General features: G+C 33.1%; 2 protein-coding genes across 5 annotated transcripts; one reads left to right on the top strand and one right to left on the bottom strand.

Annotated features, from left to right (window-relative positions):
- LOC105170471 (protein NETWORKED 4A) lies at nt 1302–5588 on the top strand. Of its 2 annotated transcripts, none has more exons than XM_011091233.2 (5): nt 1302–1387; nt 1476–1583; nt 2999–3068; nt 3177–3285; nt 3698–5588. In XM_011091233.2, exons 3-5 carry the CDS (start codon nt 3054–3056, stop codon nt 5365–5367), a joined length of 1794 nt encoding a protein of 597 aa, XP_011089535.1. In that variant the 5' UTR covers nt 1302–1387; nt 1476–1583; nt 2999–3053; the 3' UTR covers nt 5368–5588. The 2 variants fall into 2 exon arrangements, with proteins under 2 accessions (XP_011089535.1, XP_011089534.1); XM_011091232.2 differs by having other exon boundaries at nt 1303–1387; nt 2993–3068.
- On the bottom strand, nt 6465–13666 carry LOC105170470 (DEAD-box ATP-dependent RNA helicase 20). 3 transcript variants are annotated; one of them, XR_848499.2, is made up of 15 exons: nt 13292–13576; nt 12753–12845; nt 12488–12652; nt 12274–12369; nt 11770–11844; nt 11509–11670; nt 10472–10552; nt 10218–10316; nt 9161–9256; nt 8397–8528; nt 7741–7815; nt 7372–7461; nt 7204–7278; nt 6844–7071; nt 6465–6764 (listed from the first exon to the last, which is right to left on the bottom strand). XR_848499.2 is itself a non-coding variant. In XM_011091231.2 (14 exons), exons 1-14 carry the CDS (start codon nt 13574–13576, stop codon nt 6895–6897), a joined length of 1701 nt encoding a protein of 566 aa, XP_011089533.1. In that variant the 5' UTR covers nt 13577–13666; the 3' UTR covers nt 6465–6894. The 3 variants fall into 3 exon arrangements, 1 of the variants encoding a protein (XP_011089533.1); XR_002287815.1 differs by having other exon boundaries at nt 6465–6714; XM_011091231.2 differs by having other exon boundaries at nt 6465–7071; nt 13292–13666.

The raw sequence follows: 20026 nt of genomic DNA, 5'->3' as shown, positions 1-20026 counted from the left end.
ATGTTTTATATCACTTTAATACCTAATATTTTATATGAATGTTTTATATCACTTTAATACCTAATATTTTAAATTATGTTTTATTTTCCCTTTAGGGATATCAAAATGGTAAGTTTTAAATTTTAACCAGACAGTTAATTTCATAAAATTTATTACATGAAGTATTCTTGATAAAATTATGAAATTTTTAATACCAACGTTCTATTTATTATTGTAATATGTTCAACTTAAAATAATAAAATGGATAGTAAAAATCTTTTCATAAATAAAACTGTAATGATTAGTTCTGCAGTATGAAGATCTATTTTTAAAATAAATCGAAAAAATTATGAAGGTTTATGACATCATTGATAAATACTTTAAAGAATTTACAGTACAAAATTTAAGATAAAAATAATTTACTAAATGAGTCAAAAAAAAAAAAAATACTTACATGAACTGGGTTGATTGTTTTAATAGTATTAAAATTATATAAATACAATTTATTTAAATTATAAATATACTATCATATTTGTACAGTTTATTGTATATACAATTTAAACATTTTAATTTTTTAAATTTTAATATATTATTAAAAATTAATTTAATATATTTTTCAAACTATAAAGAATTTATATGTAATTACACCAAATCTTAGGGTGAGAGCGTAATTATCCCTAAATTTTAACCAGAAAACCTCCAAATATTATGGATTGAATAATATAAAACTTACTATGGATTTTTTAGTCAGCCATAGATTTTGAGTTCTATCAGATATGCGAGTATTATCTTATTTAATGAGTTTATTGTAAGTTATTGAATATATATATATATATTATTAATATATTAATAGAATCAATATATTTCACTAATTTTATGTAATTGTACTGTAATTTATTTACTAAAATATTGATACAGTCATATAATTACTGCTTCTATACAAACAAAAATGAATGAATAATACAAAAAAAAAAAACAAATATTAAGGATGAAAAATAACAATAGTAATTGTCCTAAAAATTCCCAAAACAACACTTTTTGAAGCATATCTAAGAGATCCATATAAGACGAATTAAACTCATAATATTATTAGGAGACAAATGAAAAAAAAAAAAAAACCTTTTGAGTTGGGAAAAATCATTTCCCATATGAACAAAAATTGGAGATGATGATGTATGTGTGTGTCTTTTCCCACCGTCTCTCTCTATTTCCCTCATTCCCCACTTAAATAAATACAAACACACTCACCTAAAAATTTGACATAGGAATCCCACATATACATACATACATACATACATACATTGCTTCTCTCTCTCTCTCTCTCTCTTGCCGGAGCTTCATAATTTTGTTCTTTCCATACTCTCTCTCTCTCTCTCTCTCTCGGGATTTTCAAGAAATAGTGAAAAAGGTGAGACATTTTCTGGGCCTTTCTTTTTCTTTTTCTTTCTCCACACTGTCCTCTTTTTTTTTTAAAGAATTTCTGGGCGTATTTTCAGGAAATCCCGTCGTTTATATGAGAGCCCACGAGTTTGTTTTCCGGTGGTGATAATCATCTGGTGGCAGTCGCCGCTCCGCTCCCTTTGCTCCTCCTGATCTGAGTTGAGGTATGCGTTCACAGCTCTCTTTCTCTCACCCTCACTGCGTGTCTCTGTGTCTGAAAAAATTGAAGTCTGCTGTTGTGTTTTCATGGATCAACTTCACTATCATTCACCACCTTCTCACTATTTTTGCTTCATTTCTTTGTATTTTGTTGATTTTGGATAATAATTTGTTCTTGAATTAATAATTATTCGCAAAAACCATCCAAAAATATAAAATAAAAGAATTAATTGCTGAAAATTTCAATTTTCCTGCCCTTTAATTCTCCCCCTCCCACTAATATCTCCCACATGTTCATTATCTATTCATTTTTCAGTAAAATAAATTAAAAAAAAAAGAGTTCATTTTTATCTCTTTTCATTAAAGAAGTGGAGAGAAAAGAAATCTTTTTTTATTTCTTTCTTGTTAAATCTTTAATTTAAAAAAACAGATGTTCATTTTTTTCCCATGTACTTTTCATAATAATTTAATCCCTTTTAGTTGATTTTGAGGATTTTTTTAATTTAATTAGAGCCCCTTTTTAAAAGAGAAAAATTTTAATTTTAATTTTAATTTAATTAAATTAAATTAATAATAAAATAGAGAAAAAGAGGGGGGGGGGGGGGGATATGATAGAACAGGACCGCGTGGATATAGCTGGTTTGTGGGAGAGACAGTTGTGCCAAATTTTCAGGCATTCAAAATTCATCTAGTATTATTCCTCTTAGACTTGACTCGAGTTCGGTCAACGCGCATTGTGTGTAAGTGGCACACACGGCCCCCCCTTCTTGGTATTTTTTTTTTAATTTCGTCTAAAGGGCATTTTTGTCCTGTCAATCAAGGATAATTTTGGGATATGACGTGCAGAATTCGTCCAAACCCTAACGAAAGAATTTAGCTCTGGGACAGAGCAAAACTTAAGTGGGGTTTTTGTAATTTTCAATCTAATAGGAATGTATTTATAATTAAACAAAACTTGGTAGTTCCATCCATTTAACTTTTTATTTATTTATTTCTCAAGGGGCCTTGCTAATGCTAGACCCCCCCATAATTGGGCATATAAGTCAACTAACTTATTTATGAAGCCATGTGAGGTTGCCCATCTTGGGTATGGATACTGATACTCGGGCCCCGAATAGTATCGATGTCATTTAATTTTTTGGCTGGAGCATATTATTTTGTCAATTGATCTGCTATATTGAATTTGCTACACATTGTGATTTTGTCTTGGTTAAAGTATGTTGATTGAGAGCAATGAGAGTGTAAAATTTGTCGACTGATGGTTTTAGAACTTTTAGTACTAGTACGTTGATGTAGCTTCAAGAAGCACGTTAGTATTACTGTTGTTTATTTTTGTCTTAAGCATGTATATCTGTACTATGTACTGTTTCCTTATCATTCTAAGTTGTATTGATGGTATTCTTGTTATCCTAAGTTGCAGGCAATTGACATCTATTGTCTCGTTTGACGTTTAGGGATCCATCGAGTTTGCAATAATGGCATCAGGCTTTGTAAGAAACTAAACTACATGATACTTTTGTTAGTGTAGAGATTATTGATGTTGTTTGTCCCGTGTTTTCTTTGCTCTTAAGAACACGAGTTTTGGTTCTTCGTTTCAGGTGAAGTCAAACAGAATGAAGAGGACCGACTCGAGGAAGTCTCACTCGTGGTGGTGGGACAGCCACATTAGTCCCAAGAACTCTAAGTGGCTACAAGAAAATCTTGAAGGTATAGTGTTTTGTTATTTGTTCTCTGTATGTTGTTCAAACAAGCATGACGGGTATTCTGTTGAATGGAATTTAAATTTATCGATAAATTTTCTGTTTAACTGTGCATGTGCGTTGTTCTCGTCTTGCAAGCACGAATGCTTAAGCGACAGGCCGACTTAAACATTTTAGTTAAATATTCCTTCTGTTCGTGCACTGGATCATTGATTTTGGGTTAATGTTTTACGTCGTTTCTCTGAAAAAGGATGGATAATATGTCGTTGACTCCCATTCATGATTGGGAATGGACCGTTGTTTTGATACATTTGCAAAATTCTCGCATGTCTTTGGATCTATGTTGTGAAATTACGATAAAGACTATGTTGGTCGAGTTTGTTGAGGAAAAAAAATTGATAAGGAGATATTGATCTCAGAAATGGATCAGCTTGTCAAACGGATGTTGAAACTCATAGAAGAGGATGCGGATTCCTTTGCCAAAAAGGCCGAATTGTATTTCAAGAAGAGACCTGAGTTGATTGGCCTTGTCGAGGATTTTTACCGAATGTATCGGGGATTGGCTGAGCGGTACGATCATGTGACTGGAGAGCTACGGAAAAGCCTTCCCTCAGATCTCCAATCTCAGGGCTCCGGGATATCCGATGTTGGATCCGAGCCGCCCTCCACTATGCCGTCTCCCGATATAAGGCCAAATCGGACTAAATCCGGCCCTCGTGCTGCTGGTTTCGACGTATTTCTTGGAAGTGCTGGGAGTGGCTCGGACTTGAATAGTAAAGAAGGAGATGAGACGTCTACTCTTGACTCAGAGTCGGAATCCGATGATTCCTCCGTTAACAATTACTCAGGCACACAGAGCAATGGCGAGGAACAAGGGTTGCGCGGGAGGATTATTGAACTCGAATCCGAGCTTCGGCAGGTGAAAGAGAAACTCGAGATGCAACAGGAAGAGATTTCTCAAGGTTGCAAGAAATCCCATTATGAAAATTCTGAAGTTTCGTTCAAGATAGCGGCGTATGAAGAGGAATTGAGAGTTGCGAAAGAGAAGATCCAACTGTCAGAAGACGAAATCACACGTTTGATGGTTGAACTTCAGAAATACGAATCTATGGGAGATGCCAATAATTTGGCTTTTAAACAGAATGATCAAGAAAGTGTTAGTGGCTCAGAAGCCGAAGTTGGCTTGGCGAACAGAATTCAGACGCTCGAGGAGGAGTTGAAAATCGCAAGAGAGAAGCTTCTCGATTCGGAAAATGAAGCAGCAAGCTTACGGCAAGAACTTACGAGCAAGGGCTCGTCCATGCAAAATTGGCAAGATCAGCTGAAATCGGCACAGAAGGAGGTTTCCGTCTGGAAAAACAAAGTCGAGAGAGAGAAACGAGAGATTTTGAAGCTACAGGACCGCATAGTCAGGTACAAAACGAATCTCTCGGAGCGTGATCAAGAGATTAGGGGACTGAAGGAAGCGATATCTAATGCCAACAAGAGCTTGTCCGAAGAAAACAAGCAACTTCAAGCAGAAATGAATAGACTGACAAAGGAGCGAGCTTATTTGGAGGATAATCTAAAAGAACTGGACTTACGTTGCCAGTCGTTGGAAGAGGACGTGAGACGAGTCAAGGCTGCAAAAGTGGAGATGGAGAGTGTACTCGGAGCTCAAATCGAGCAGTTGAAGGCCGACATTGCTGAGAGAGACAGTCGTCTGGAAGACCTAAACAATGGGCTTGAAGCATTGACAGCTGTCCGAGACGATCTGAATGCCAAGATTGCTTCACTTGCTGCAGAGATGAGTTCTAAAAATGATCAGATGGCTCAGATGAGCCTGCATTTGCATCAGATTCACATGCAGCACGTCGAGTTAATCACTGCAGCTGAGGCGGCACGTAAATCCGCAGAGGAGCTGAGGTCAAGAGTTAAAGAACTTGAAATGGAAGTGGAGAGGAAACAAGAAACTATTCTTGAAGGGGCGGAGGAAAAACGAGAAGCAATAAGGCAGCTTTGCTTCTCGCTCGAGCATTATCGTAGCGGGTATCATCAGCTTCGGCAGGCCGTTATTGCGCACAGGCGACCGGCTGTAATGGCAACGTAAGGAGTATCGAGCTTTCCAAGATTCAATGCGGCTTCGATTTTTTCATTCTCGTTTACTTTTGTTATTGTAGTTGATGTGTAGATCTGGCGAGATACATCCGGGGGGGTTTGGAAATTCCACTGTTAAGTTGAGGTTTCATCATCGACTCAATGGTTTTTATGTACAACTATCGAGTTATGGAAGAGAATAAACTGCTTTGCTGAACGAATGCTTTGAAGAAACTTGTTCTGTCTTGGCTGCAACAACGTGCGTTTAGGATCTTTTATCATATTTTCGTAAAACAAATTAATATTTTACTAGTGTATGCTTAACTTGTCTTTTCTGAGAATGAAAATTGAAAAAACGATTAAATTAAATCATAATCTTAAAAATAGAGTTGCTTATGTATACCATACGTTACGTAAAAATGTAACACTAATATGTAATATCAAAGTGGTACAGAAAATTAGGGGGTTCATGGTGTGGTTTCAATTTTTTTAAACTTATTTTAAAATTGAATTGTTATTGATGGTTTTATAAAATAATTTTTTAAATTGTCACGTTTAAAATTAAAATTACAGATGTGGTTTTGTGTTGTCGCGGGCGGTTTGATAATTTTAATACTTATAATAAAAATAAGATATTGGGACTAACAAACATATAGAAAAACAGAACAAAATAAACGATAAGAGACTAAAGAGAGAAGAGGAAAAAGGGAAAAAAATAGGGGGGAAAAAATAAATGAAAGATTGAGATAATTATTAAATGGGCTTAAAACTTGAATATATAGATATATATATAAATCAGTTCGATTTGATTTGATTGGAGGGATTTCGAACGGTATTAAAAAATTTTATCACCCCTGAAGAAAATTTTGAGACCCTTTAACTGTACACTGGATTCTGTGCCAAAATTAATCTCCCGTTAACATATCACTCTTTCAAGTTTCACATGGTTTAAACAATTCTCAAATTCAATTATTTGTACTCATGATTTATATTGTAACTTCTCTCTTGAGTCAGCAGGATTTGAATCTAATATATAAATCATGACTGCAAAAAGTGTTAATACACCTTTTTTTTTTTTCTATAAAGTTATGAGATTTATCGATAACATACTTGAACCTCAAAGGTATTTATGTAATTATGTCTAAATACTCATTCAACTAGAAACAAAGGAGTCATGAGCTTCATTTACAAATTATGTGCTCATTCATACCATTCAATTCCTACAGAGTTAAAAGGAGCTCCATGTAGCTAGTCATGGCTACAAGCTATTACGTTAGCAGCGCAAAGGCACACACAAACGCAAATGTACAAGAACATCCTACTTTGAGCACATTTTGCGATTTGATCTCCATGCCGAAACCTGAACAAGTTCTTCACTATCATTGTCCAAACAAGCAAGGAATGCAGCATCTGAAGGAGAATAGATGAGTAGGTTTCTTGTTTCCTCTCTGTCGAATGAGCAAAATATGCAGGGATAAGAGGATCTTGCCTCGTTTGGGCTTGTAGCAACATAAGTAGGGTAGGTTGACAGGAAATATAATCAGTCATCCCAAGCATCATCAGCAGCACCCTCTTTTCTTATTACTGCAGGAGCGATCATGTGCCTGTACTTGTCTTCCACATTTATACCGGTGGATCCAACCAACGAGAGCTTGGACAGTTCAACTTTTGCTTCTTTCTGAGCAGCTATAGCTTCCTTCTCCTTTCTCCTAGCAGTCTAAAATATCAAACGTGAGAATGCTAAAAACAATTTAATCTATCAAATCTTTCAGGGAGGAGGTTCGGAAAGCAACGATAGTTTTTAGAGAGAAGAAATATATTTGCAAATCAAATAACGGGGAAGTTCTACCTTTCCGATCGCATATGTTATGGTATTACCAGAATCTGCATCTTGAATTGCTTTCCTTATTTGCGCCACAAGATACTGTATGCCAGTGTTTCAATTGGTGAGAACAGAGAAACTATAATGCAACAAATAAAGAGATTTGGAAGGCAAGAAACAGAAGATTGGGGATACCACATCACGATCAGTATAAAAGGATGTAGCTTGGCCTGTTGATCCTGCACGACCAGTCCGTCCAATTCGGTGTACATAGTCTTCCATTGTCTAAGTATGATCCGAAGATGAAAAAAATCAAAATTTTGCAGTCCAAGTTATTAAAATAAATCAAGATTTGACAAACAAAAATCATTGCAGAAACACAAGTTTATGTTTAACAGACATTTCAATCTGCCATTTGGAGATTTTTAAAAAGGAGGTGTCCAGAAAAATGGGAGATGCAAACTCTCGAAGATCATATTATTGCTGAACTGGAAATCAAACCAGTCTTGCCCCAAAAGTCCAGCAGCAAATTAAAACCGACTTCCAAATTGCAGCCTGATATACCTTTGGAAGATCTAGATTAATGACATGAGCAACACCGGTGACATCTAAACCCCGTGATGCAACATCAGTGGCAACCTGCAAATCAGGCCAACAAGATGACATGTTGGTTAGCTGAAAAGATCCATCAACAAAATCCTACAAAAGGCAGAATGTTTGTATATGAAGCTAGAAAGGAAGCTAAAGAGTAGAAAATCCAGATCTTAGAACATCAATTTTCACTCACTATGCATAAATAAGGTGATGAATCTTAGTATTCAATAGAAAATACTGTCAAGTAATACCAATCACTTAATTTTTAGCGACCAAGGTCAAAAGAAATGATTGCTCCAGAAAATAAGGTTAAAAGAAACAACTATAAATCAAACTCTGGCACCTCAACTCAACACCCAGCCAAACATGATAACTCCCTATTTTTGGGGTACCTGATAATACAATTTCTTCATGATTAGCAACCCACCTTGTGCAAAGATTAAGCACAATTGAGTGAAAGAAATATGGTGAGGGGAAAAAAAACTTTCCTTTAGTTGTCACAATTGAAGTCAGTTTCCCCTATTAACAACCAAAGTGAAAATGAAGCAATTTGAAAACATTAATTGAAGATGCAAAAGTAGCTAAGAGTACTGTTGTAAGTTCGGAAGAAGTAGGTCAAGACATACGAGTATCCTGGTAGGACCATGCCTAAAATCACGAAGTGCAGCCTCCCGCTCACTTTGACTGCGACCCCCATGAAGAGCAGCTGCCTGCAGACCTTGCTCCGTCAAGGCTTCTGCAACTTCATCACATCTGCTCTGAAAGATCACATAAACACCAATAGTTTGAACATTCTGGGTAAGAAAGAGGATGTTGGTGGATTGAGGAGGGGTACAGATCCCCAAGTACCAACAAAAGAGAATAGGGTCATACAAATGGAAATACCCCACTTTCTGAGTTTTGATAAACAGTGTAACTGGCAATTGTGCAAGGAAACAAAAGCCACCAGTGGATAGTGTCCCCTTTAAAACTCGCAGCCCAAGCATGAAATCATGGTAATGTCATATACCAATGAAATCTATCTCCAACTTATTATACCTTGGCGGTATGCATGCGGGGCTGGTAATGAATCAAACAAAATGCTAATATTGCTCAACCAAAAACATTGGCTTCATTAATATTGTACAAACAACATGCTCCACCAGAGAAATACAGGCACCCTCCAATGTTAGTTTCAATTGAATTGATTAAACATCAAAGAGGGTCTAATTTCAAAGAGGGACACAGTCATGCGTTTGCATGGCAATGCTAAATACAGATAACCAAAGATTGCATTTAAGGACCAGAAATACACCTCACGATGGACATAAGAATATAACCATGCTGCTGCAACAAAAGATACTTAGCACAAAGAGAGCAGTGATGCAATTGAATGTGCACATGAATATACCTTCCGTTCCACAAATACAATGGTCAAGGGAAAAGGACGGTCAAATCTCTCAGATTCTGCAGCTGCCTCAACAAGGATATCGAGAAGCCTGTCAATCTTCATACCATAAAAAATTATCCACATCATTCTCGATGTTACCGTCAAAAAATATCTGAAATGTCAAATGCCAGTAATATTTTTTCAAATATTAGTGGCAAGACAGTTTGCACATAACATGAACCTTTTCCCACAGCATTATGGCCAATGAAAAATTATACATGGTGTCGTTTAGGACAGTAATATAATTTTGAAATATCACATTGACAAAATCATAATATTTTCCAGGAATACCATATCTTACCTCCCCAACACAGAGAAGAGCCTTAAGATATTTCTGATTTGCATCTGAAGCAATATTTGTATATTTTCAGGTGTATAATAGAAATTATGAGAACAAGGCAACCTTTGCACTTGATGACCCAAGAGAGATGTTAGAGTATTGAAAGCATAGCCTTATATGGGGGCTTTGGATTTAGCATAGGATCATTACTAGCACAATAATCTATGGCCCATGTCCAGAAAATCTGAAAATGGGATGACATAGTTTGGAGAAAATATGTGGCATATATCTATGGTCCATAAAATTGTGGCTAGCTTTTCATTAAACGTACTGGTCAGACCCATCATTTTCCACTATCTACGAAATCCGATATGCAGGCTTTGCATTGGAAAACCCTTCCCATATCAAGAAAGCCAAAGAAAACCACGCAGGTCAGTATTTATCCAACTACATGTTCTAGCTAGGAAATTTTTTCATTACCACAGTTCCAAAACAGCATCAGATTCAGAGTTTCCAAACTCAAAGGAGATGGACTGCTCAGTTACCTAGATTTACTGAATTTTCATAAGGAGCCAAGCTGAAAACATAATGAAATATGGTGCTTAAAACATAACCAAAAGAGATGGTGAATAAGGAAAGAAAGAGAAGATTCCCACAAAAGAGAAATTAGACGTTAATTGCCAGATGATGGCTGCATAAATACATTCTGCAACATACAAATTGCAGAGAACAGCATACCTTCTCATTCTCTGGTACTTTCTCCAAGATTTGAGACACATTAGCTGTGGGACTACTAACTTTTCCAACCTTTACCCGCACTGGATTTGTCAAGTATTCCTAAAAATTGGCTTGAAATGAGATGTACGTAAAGTGAAAACTAAAGAGTCTCACTAAAATATCTTAGAATATAGAAAGTTAAAATTCTATATAGTTAAAACTTAAAAACAAAGTCTATACAGGAATAACACTTGTAATCACCACAGACATCTAACCTGTGCTAGCTCTTCAATCTCTACAGGCATGGTAGCACTAAACAGCAGAGTTTGGTGCTTCTGTGGAAGATTTTGCATCACCTGCAAACAGAGTTAGACAGCACCAGATATGAATGAAACACTATAAGAGAAAACCGCATGACCAATACATGAACTTGCAATAGGCCCTCTCCATAAAAAAGCAAGATTTTCATGACTACAAGAATGCCATATATATTTTACTATGTGCAGAGGCTGTTGGGGTGCATACAATTCATATTGATGGATATATAAATGCATTTTATATGAGCAAAGTCCAAGTACTTGCTTTATTCATTCTATATACACTTGGAAAATTGGAAAGTTCAACATAAGTTCAAGTATTCACCTAATTTAGGAAGGAGTGACATGGTTCTTGGTCTGATGGGTGAGGATAATTTTCACACCCATCTTGCCCCTCTCATTCAGTCCAGTCTATGAGATGCCCATTACTAGTAAACAAACATTATGGAGAGAGGAAAGTGAAGACTTTTCCCTGATGAGATATTATCACAATAGGTTTGGTTTATTCCATTTTGAAGTTCCACAATACCTCACATTATTTTGTTTTGTAGTTTGGTTTATAAGATAAACCCAAAATCTAATGATTTATTTCCAATACTGTCTTATTCCCAATTTCTCTGGTGGATGATAACGATGTTGCCTGTCTGCACATTGCCAGTGCAGTTTCACATGTTGGCTGAACAAACATATATGATAATGAAAAACTGTAATAGGTTATTTGAGAGCATCATTATGTAGCAGAGAAGCAATTACAAGATTAATGCACGGAGTACCACATGGTTCAATGTAGCATGAGGTGAAAATTAAGAATGGGAAAAGATGTAACAACTACAAGTTCTCAATTAATCTTTAGATCAACTAAACTATGGAGCATAAACCGATATAACCTAGAGTAAAGCAAAATGACAGATAGGAGAAAATAAGGAAGGGAATCTAGAAACCTTGAGTTTTATATAAGAAAACATTTAATGATATGTCAGTAGAATGTGAAGTACCTCTCTTATCTGAGGTTCAAATCCCATGTCAAGCATCCTATCAGCCTCATCCAAGACAACAAATGAAATTCTTGACAGAGAAGTATTTCCTTGTTGTAGATGGTCAATAAATCTCCCAGGAGTAGCAACCACTATATGCACTCCTGCTCGCAGCTCAGACCTCTGTCTTGCCATTAAGTAGCAGAAAACAATGCGATCAATAAATATGTCAATGTGACATAACTCGGGTGGCACTAAAAGCAAATTCTTAGAAGGATGTACCTGCTCAGCCATGTTGGTTCCACCCACAACAATTGCAGTTTTGAAGGAGTCCAAAGATCTACTGAAGGCCTTAACCTGATACGAGTAGATAGATGATGCCTCACATGAAAAACTAGCATGCAAGATCAAAATCTTTGCCAACTTCATGGTTTATATGATCATGGTGCCCAAGTGCCACAAAAAGCTTCCCATGGCTATCCAAAAGTACACAAAAATATTGCAACTATGGACTAAATGTAAGTACTTGAATCTGAAATGTTCAACAGGAAAGAGATTTGGAACTCATCCATAATCAAGAATTATTATATCATTTAGTTTCAAAATTAGGTCACAAAGGCAATTGGGGTGAACCAAAACATAGCAAGCATTTATAGTTTGACTAATGGTTGAAGCATTGTTCAAATTCCAAAGTCCTGGATAAATTGAGGAAAGAACAGTTGTGGATAGACTTATATCAGCAACAATAACACTCGCAGCCTAAAGCACTTGAATTAGTAGCCTTACTTCTTTCTCTATCTGCTGAGCAAGCTCTCTCGTTGGCGCCAATACTAATGCCAATGGTCCGACTCCACGCTGAATTGGAGGCTGAGCTAGGCAATGCTGCAAATTAAAGACAAAAACAAAAGCTTGGCTTACAATGTTCCAACAAAACAAAATCCATAAACATAAGAACCAGTATAAATATAATCAAAACCAAAAGCAGGAGAAATAATAATGCCTGTATCATAGGTATGGTAAATGCAGCCGTTTTGCCACTACCAGTTTCTGCACAACCCAAAAGGTCCCTTCCACTTAGAGCAACTGGCATGGCTTGGGCCTGGATGGAAGTTGGCGTGGTATATTCATGAAATGCAATATCTTTCATGATGCTCGTGTGCAAATTCTGCAGAAGTTAAAGAGAACAAATGATACTGTTAATCCACAAAGAATTAATTTCCAAAGAAGATACAAAAATGATCTGATTGGCGATATCAGATTCTCACCATGTCAGCAAATGCTTCAATAGGGGCAGGTGCATGAAGTGAATCTGGTGGAACTGAAACATCAACATTTAACCTCAATCGAACCTCCTGAACCTGAATATACAAATATATAATCCCAGCATAAGTAATTTGCTGAAGTCATTCAGCCATAACCAGTACTGTCTAATAACACTTCAAGAACTTACCACTAAAGAGAAAGAATTTTTCCTCAATTAATTTCAGTAGATGATTAAAAAGGCAACATTATCTACTATTATAATTCTCCACAGTACTAAAGTAAAGCAAAGCCAATTACTTTATGATTCTAACGATTACACCATCCCATCAAATAGTAAAACCGAAACACATACCCTTGCGAAGAAATTCATGCATAAACTGACCAAAAGCAAAATCACCACAAAATACAGTCGTTCAAGTAACCGGATTGCTACTCCCAGTCATTACGAGACATTAAATCTCCAAGTTCAAGAGCTCAGATAGAACCAGTCCCCAGAATTCCGAAACAGTTACAACCAAAGGACAAAGGTCAATAATCGAACCTGTTCCGGTTTGAGGCGGAGAACGCGGTCAGACGGCTTCCACTGGGGGAAAACAGGGTCCGGCGCGACAACATTTCGGGTCGACACACCACTTCCGGAGCTTCGATAACCCGCATTCCCGGAATTAATTGAGTTACCAGTACTATAGTTGTTTTTAGCTGAAGTGAATTTAGTAGAAGAGCTCTTCACCTGCTTCGGATGGAACTGATCGGCGACACCGTTACCTACGGTTGCTGCGATGGTGGCGGCGGAAGAGCTTCTCAGGTGGGGAGGAACATACGACATCGTCTTGATGATTTTCGCCGGGGGATAGGATGAGTGTACGTAATGTGAGCGTGAGACAGATTCTAGAGAGAGAGAGACGAAGAGAGTGAGAAAAATGGGTAAACGGTTTAAACTCTAAGGTTTTGTTGATGGGCCGGACCTCAAACCCAAGCCCAAACCCCTATCCAATTTGAGGACTCACTTTCTGGGTCCATATTACATTTTGAGATAACTTCATTCGGCCGGGTCCCATTGAATCCTGTGTTGCCCGTATTTGGATATGGTCACCTGCTAAAATTGGATCATCACAATTAAAAAGTTGTGAATTTAATTTTAGGAATATAAATATATGTTTTTATTTTAAATTTATATTTTTATCTGAAATTATCAATATATTTTAATTAGTTTTTCATATTTGAGTGGTGACTGAAAATGTAATTCAATCATACTTAAGCAGTTCAGACTTAGGTTTCGAGTGCAAATCAATTTTTTGTGTATTTTTTTAATAACACTGAATTATTGTTAATTAAAATAAATTTATTATAATTATTTTTGATAAATTTTTTTGTATTGTTTAGCCCATCATGTAATAATTCATCCAAATCGCATTTTGATTATATATATACATATATATAATTCATAACTTTTAATTGCAAATAATTATTTTTTACTTAATCACTCATTATACTCATTAAATAATTTTTTAGTTCCCAAAAACTATGATTTTTTTTTAAATTTAGCTATAGTTAGCTGCAATTGCATAATTGATTATAGAATTGTGAATCAAAGCGTCATAATCACCCTATTTTAAGTCAATTATTTTAAAATTTATTATGAATCGCTAGATTAAATTGGACCTTAAAAAAATAATTTAATTTTCAAGATAGATGGGATTTTCATGAATATGCCAGGACAAATCGCATATTATGTTTCAAGTTTGTCTGAATCTTTCTCAAATTTCATTAGGGCGTTAAATCGAACACGACACAAATTCCAGCAATTGATGACTTTTTACCCATATTTTATTTCATCTTTACCGATTGAATAAATATCCAACCAGCTTTAAATCTTCTTATGAATATATATATATATATATATGTTTAATTTCGATTCGTATATTTAATAAATCAAGTTTGAGAAAAAAAAATCAAGTTGAATATTAAATAGTCTAATTCTCGTTTCGAGCTTACTAGTCAACTCGATCTCTAATGCTTTAATTAAAAAATAATGGTACTTTAAGAATAAAAAAGAAATAGTATTAGCACTAGCACAATAATACTTATGATATACGCATACGGTAGCGTATAATGTACATATACGAGAAAATATTCGTACAGATTCTTCAATACATCGGATCATGTAAGATCTATTTTATATATATATATATTAAGTTTAATTTAATTAATTGGCCATGCCCATTAAAATGGTGGGATTGAGGTTGTCAGTCTAATACAAGTTACAATGTGAATTAAAATATTAATTGTTACAAATTAATATCACAAACTTAATTTAATTAAAGAAGTTCATCCTCGGATATAACGGTCAATATATTAATTATTAATTCAAAATACTTATAGTAAATAGTAATTATTATTAAAGTCGAAATATAACTATTACTATCGTAGAACAACAACACACGAGTTGATGAAATTCCAAAACGCAATTTTATAGTTACCCAATCCTCAATCTCGTAAAATCAAACTGTGATTTAGTGACAAATACGTGAATAAATTCACCTCTTGGAACGTTGAAAATCAGACGAGAAAGGGGTCAACCCAATTGGATTCAGATGAAATGTTGGGTTATTTTATTTATACTACATGAGACAGTCCAATGATTTAGATCTCAAAATTTGTTGTTGGAGATTTTAGTTTCAAATTTTAAATACTGAAGGTGTATGCAAGTTGGAACGAGTACGTAAGTGCAAAAGTATAACAATAGAGCAATAAATCATGGGTTAGTTGGGTGTTAGAGAATGGTTCAAACTCAGCTTTTGGGTTGATATTTGGCCACGTTACTTGAGTGGACTTTTGGATTATTTTATTATGTTACAATAAAAAATATAAATAAAAACTGCACCCCATCAATTTAATTATCAAATAAGATTGAGATATGATTCTCATATGAAATTGGGGTATATTGATTCATCCAATTTGAGTAAATTCAATCCCTTGCTCTAAGTAAAAGTGTGTTAGGCTTATTTATAACATTTTGTGATAATTTTTTTTTTCCCCTATGAAGAGGCGTAATAAAATAAATTTTATGGAACTTATGGTCAAATTCCAGCAAAAAAAAAATGCCAAACTGAACATGACCTGCCAATTTGAAAAAATATGGAACTCAAAATGGATATTTGAAAGTAAAATACCCTTATTACGTTATATTTAATTACCACTAATTATTATATATATATATTTTAATTATAATTCCTCTTATAAGATATTTTTAATTATCAATATAATATATAAACATTCCATGAGATAATAGGCATATTCAATAGATAATATTTATTCTCTCCAAACGTCATCGTTTATAAAATCTAAAGCAACAACGAACTGTACAACATTTTAAATATAAATCAGAACAAAAACTGACATATTTAATATTCTCGTAACAAAAATCTTAACTTCAGATGTCACGCCCGATCTACTTATTCACGACAACAGCACGGTTCAATTGTGTACAAGTGTGTGTACGATTTGTGATTTGTGTGTGTGCATAAATTCAATGTGTGTATTATTATATCAATGGTGAGGCGGTGTGAGTGGTGATGGTATACCGGCCCCACCTTCATTCTCTCTCTCTATATATATTTGTTTTATTTAATATATTTTATTTATATCAATGGCGGTGTGAGTGGTGATGGTATACCGGCCCCACCTTCATTCTCTCTCTCTATATATATTTGTTTTATTTAATATATTTTATTTTATTTATTTAATTATTTTTACGTCCTACTTAATTTTTTAATTAATATAATTTGTTCATAAATACTATTATGAGTTATAATTGACTCCATTCAAATTTTAATATATGCAAACTTTAATCTATAATTTACTATAATAAAATTTAAATTTTTTAAATAATTATCAATTAGTCTCTCAATTATGTATAAAATTCTATAGACGTCACCCGAACAAAGCCTTATAAACTCATACATCTTATAAAATATTTTTCAAACTTATAAAATACTAGATTAAGATATTTTCAGAAATAAAACGATAGAAATATTTAAATAAAATAAGATGAATGAACTTATAATATATTATTAATTAATGAACTTATAATTAACTCGAACAAAGCTAAACTAACTTGTAACGATATCAAAAATAAATTAGAAAATTCTTTTTTTTTTAATTTTATTTTAAAGAGCTTATAATTAAGCTCATTCCATCGTACTTGTAGTCTTATAAACTTATTTAACAAAAATATCAAATATTTTACAACAACTTATCAGATATTTTAAAAAACTCATAACTTCATCCAATATCATATTATATTATATTTATACTTATATAAAAAAGAAAAGACCATTGACGATTAAAAACACTACTATACTAATATTTTTTTGTGAAGCAGAAAATATCAAATAAGATAACTAATTTATTTAATTTTTTAAATTTTATACTAACCGATTTTATTTTAATATAATGTGATGATTTATGTACTTTATTTTAATCTAAAAAATATTTACGAAATACACAAAGAAACGATGTGCCATACCGATTACTACATTGCAAAAGCAAATTCTGGACTTGATTTTGTCCTGATCTGAATGAAGGTTGGTTGAAGTGGAGAAGTAGGTGGGGGTGGTGTATGCAAATTATTTTGGGAGGGCCCCACTTATCGTAGTAGGTAAACATCAAACATCCAATAATTATTATTATTTTTATACTTTACAAATTATTAAAATACAATACCACATTTTCTTCCCATTCTATGAAAATGTAAATAAATAAATAAACTGTAATTATATTTAAAATATATTTGTTTATATATATTTTTTATTAAAAATATATTAACATGACTACTACAATTCAATATAAAACACAATGCCATTAATTTCCAATCATATTTTTATTTGCACACAAAAATACTTGCATAATCACTCTATTTTTTTTTTAAATTTTAACTATTATTGTTGTTGTTATTAACAAGTACTCCCATTTATTATTGAGATAAATTACAGTCACATCTCATGAAATTTGATATAATTATAAATGCATCATTATTATTTAGAATTTATAAATATCTCCCTGATTTTAGGGTTCCTTTAACAGTGAGTTCATTCTGTTAGTCTCGGTTCGTTTTCATCCAATTTTTATGGAATGTCATTTTGAATTATAAATTATAATTTTGATATATTTTTTAGAAAAACTCTAAAATATATTTTTATTGACCAATATGCCCCATGAATTATCCACTTTTTCCACTCTCAAATTTATTTATATTTTTTTAAATTATTTGTAAATGAAAAATCAGAGAAAATAAAGTAGTAAATTTCACTTCACCATCTAGGAGCTACACAATTATTTTTCAATTTGAGCCATATTTATAATTTTTCAAATAATAAGATAATAATTGTAATAATGCATAGTCGTATTCTGCCTTTATCATTATTAGCCGCTTCTCCGAAATCGCTTAATTCAAGAGTTTTAGAAAAATATGAATCCGTGGAATTAAATTAAATACCCCCTTAGCAAAGTTTGAGAAATCGTACATGGAATAATTACGCGTGTCCTGCGTCATCATATTGTAACGTTTTCGCTTATTTAATTAATACATAAACAATACTCTACTAAATAGCTAAATAAATGAAACAAGTTGATAATACGTGAGAATGAGATTATAATAAAATAATATACGGTGATAATAAATAATAAAATTAAGTTAGGTAAACCTCTTACATAGTCGCTCTATACCTAGTCCTTATTTTGATGAAGTCATTAATTAGAGATAATCCAGAGTGTAAGATGTAATAGCGGAGAATTTTGTAAGAAAATAATATAATATAATCATACCTTAAACCTCACTAACATGCAATAAGACTCATAATCATATGCCTAAATTATTTCCTTTTTTTTTTTGTCTTTTTTTATATATAGTAATATATATTGTAAAGTACAATTTATCCCTCTGTGATATGTTAAATGAGCAAAAAAGTCATGTGAAGAAAAATAATAAATTACTCTCTATATTTAAAAAAATATAGCAAATTATTCCTCCATCTAAAGTGTTTTTATTCAATTATATATCATAGAAAAATAAATTGCATTTAACCCCCTTGTCTCTCTCTTTCTCTCTGTATATATAACAACTTGGAAAAATGCGAGTGCAAAATTAAATGGACAAAACAATTTTGTAATGATTTGATTAATTGAAAAATGGTTTGACTTTAAGAAATGGCCTACACATCTCTGCATCAATCCTTAAATATTAGTCACGCTCTGTTCCATTAGATTCCCACTTTGAAATGGTTTGTTGGTTAATTATTTGATATTTTTGTGTATGAGGTGTTCGCGATTATTTAAAATAATTATGTATTAATTTAAAATAAATTATAAGGAGTTTTCTCGTCGGAAATAATTTATTTTACCCATAATATTTGCTGCACAAAGTCATTTTTAGAAATAATTGTACATTTAACACCACACATATTGTTTTTTTTTTTTTAAAAATATCAATTCAAAGAATTAAACTGTCAATTTAAATTTAAGATAAGTTGCATAAGATCCCCATTTATTTATAAATTTGGCTAAAAAATTCCCCCTATATTAAAAATATAAGCAAAAAATCCCTATATGTTTTGAAATGATGAATACATTCTGTCAGCTGCCCCTTAATAATGTAATTAATATTATATAGATACAGAATCTTTTGTGTATAAAAATAACAAAAGAAGATTGGCACAATTTCACTATAATAAAAGGGGTGTTATGCAATTTAACCTTTTTATTAAAATAATAAATTGGGCTAAGAGCATAAATTTGAGATAGAAAGATACGATACATAAACGGAAGCTTCTACAGGAAAAATTCAACCCCACGTGAACGAGATTGCAATTTTCTATATATAATTTATTTATACTTTTCAGCAAATTATGTTTATTTTATTTAACACAGAGAAAAAAGCACTAAGATTATCTTATGGTCCATATAAATGTGTAAATGTTATAGGTCCCAACATCTACCTATAACAAATACCACAAATAAATATGTGTAAATTTCATTTTACCCCCTTTAGTTTACCAATGCCTCACTTTACCCCCTTATACTTTTAGTTGCACCACTTTAGATTTTATTTCTAAAAATAAAGTTCACCAAAGTAATATCAATGTATATACCTTTTGAATATAAAGTTTCATAATCTTCTTTGTGTATTTACTTTTGTAAATTTATAAAAATGAAATTGTTAGATTAGTACTGTACCTGTCTGACCACATTTGAGCTTTGAAAATCATTTTACTATTTA

The sequence above is a fragment of the Sesamum indicum genome, linkage group LG9 (assembly GCF_000512975.1).
Source record: "Sesamum indicum cultivar Zhongzhi No. 13 linkage group LG9, S_indicum_v1.0, whole genome shotgun sequence".
NCBI lineage: Eukaryota > Viridiplantae > Streptophyta > Magnoliopsida > Lamiales > Pedaliaceae > Sesamum > Sesamum indicum.
Note: the sequence above shows the minus strand (reverse complement) of the source record. Positions and strands in the feature narration are given on the sequence as shown.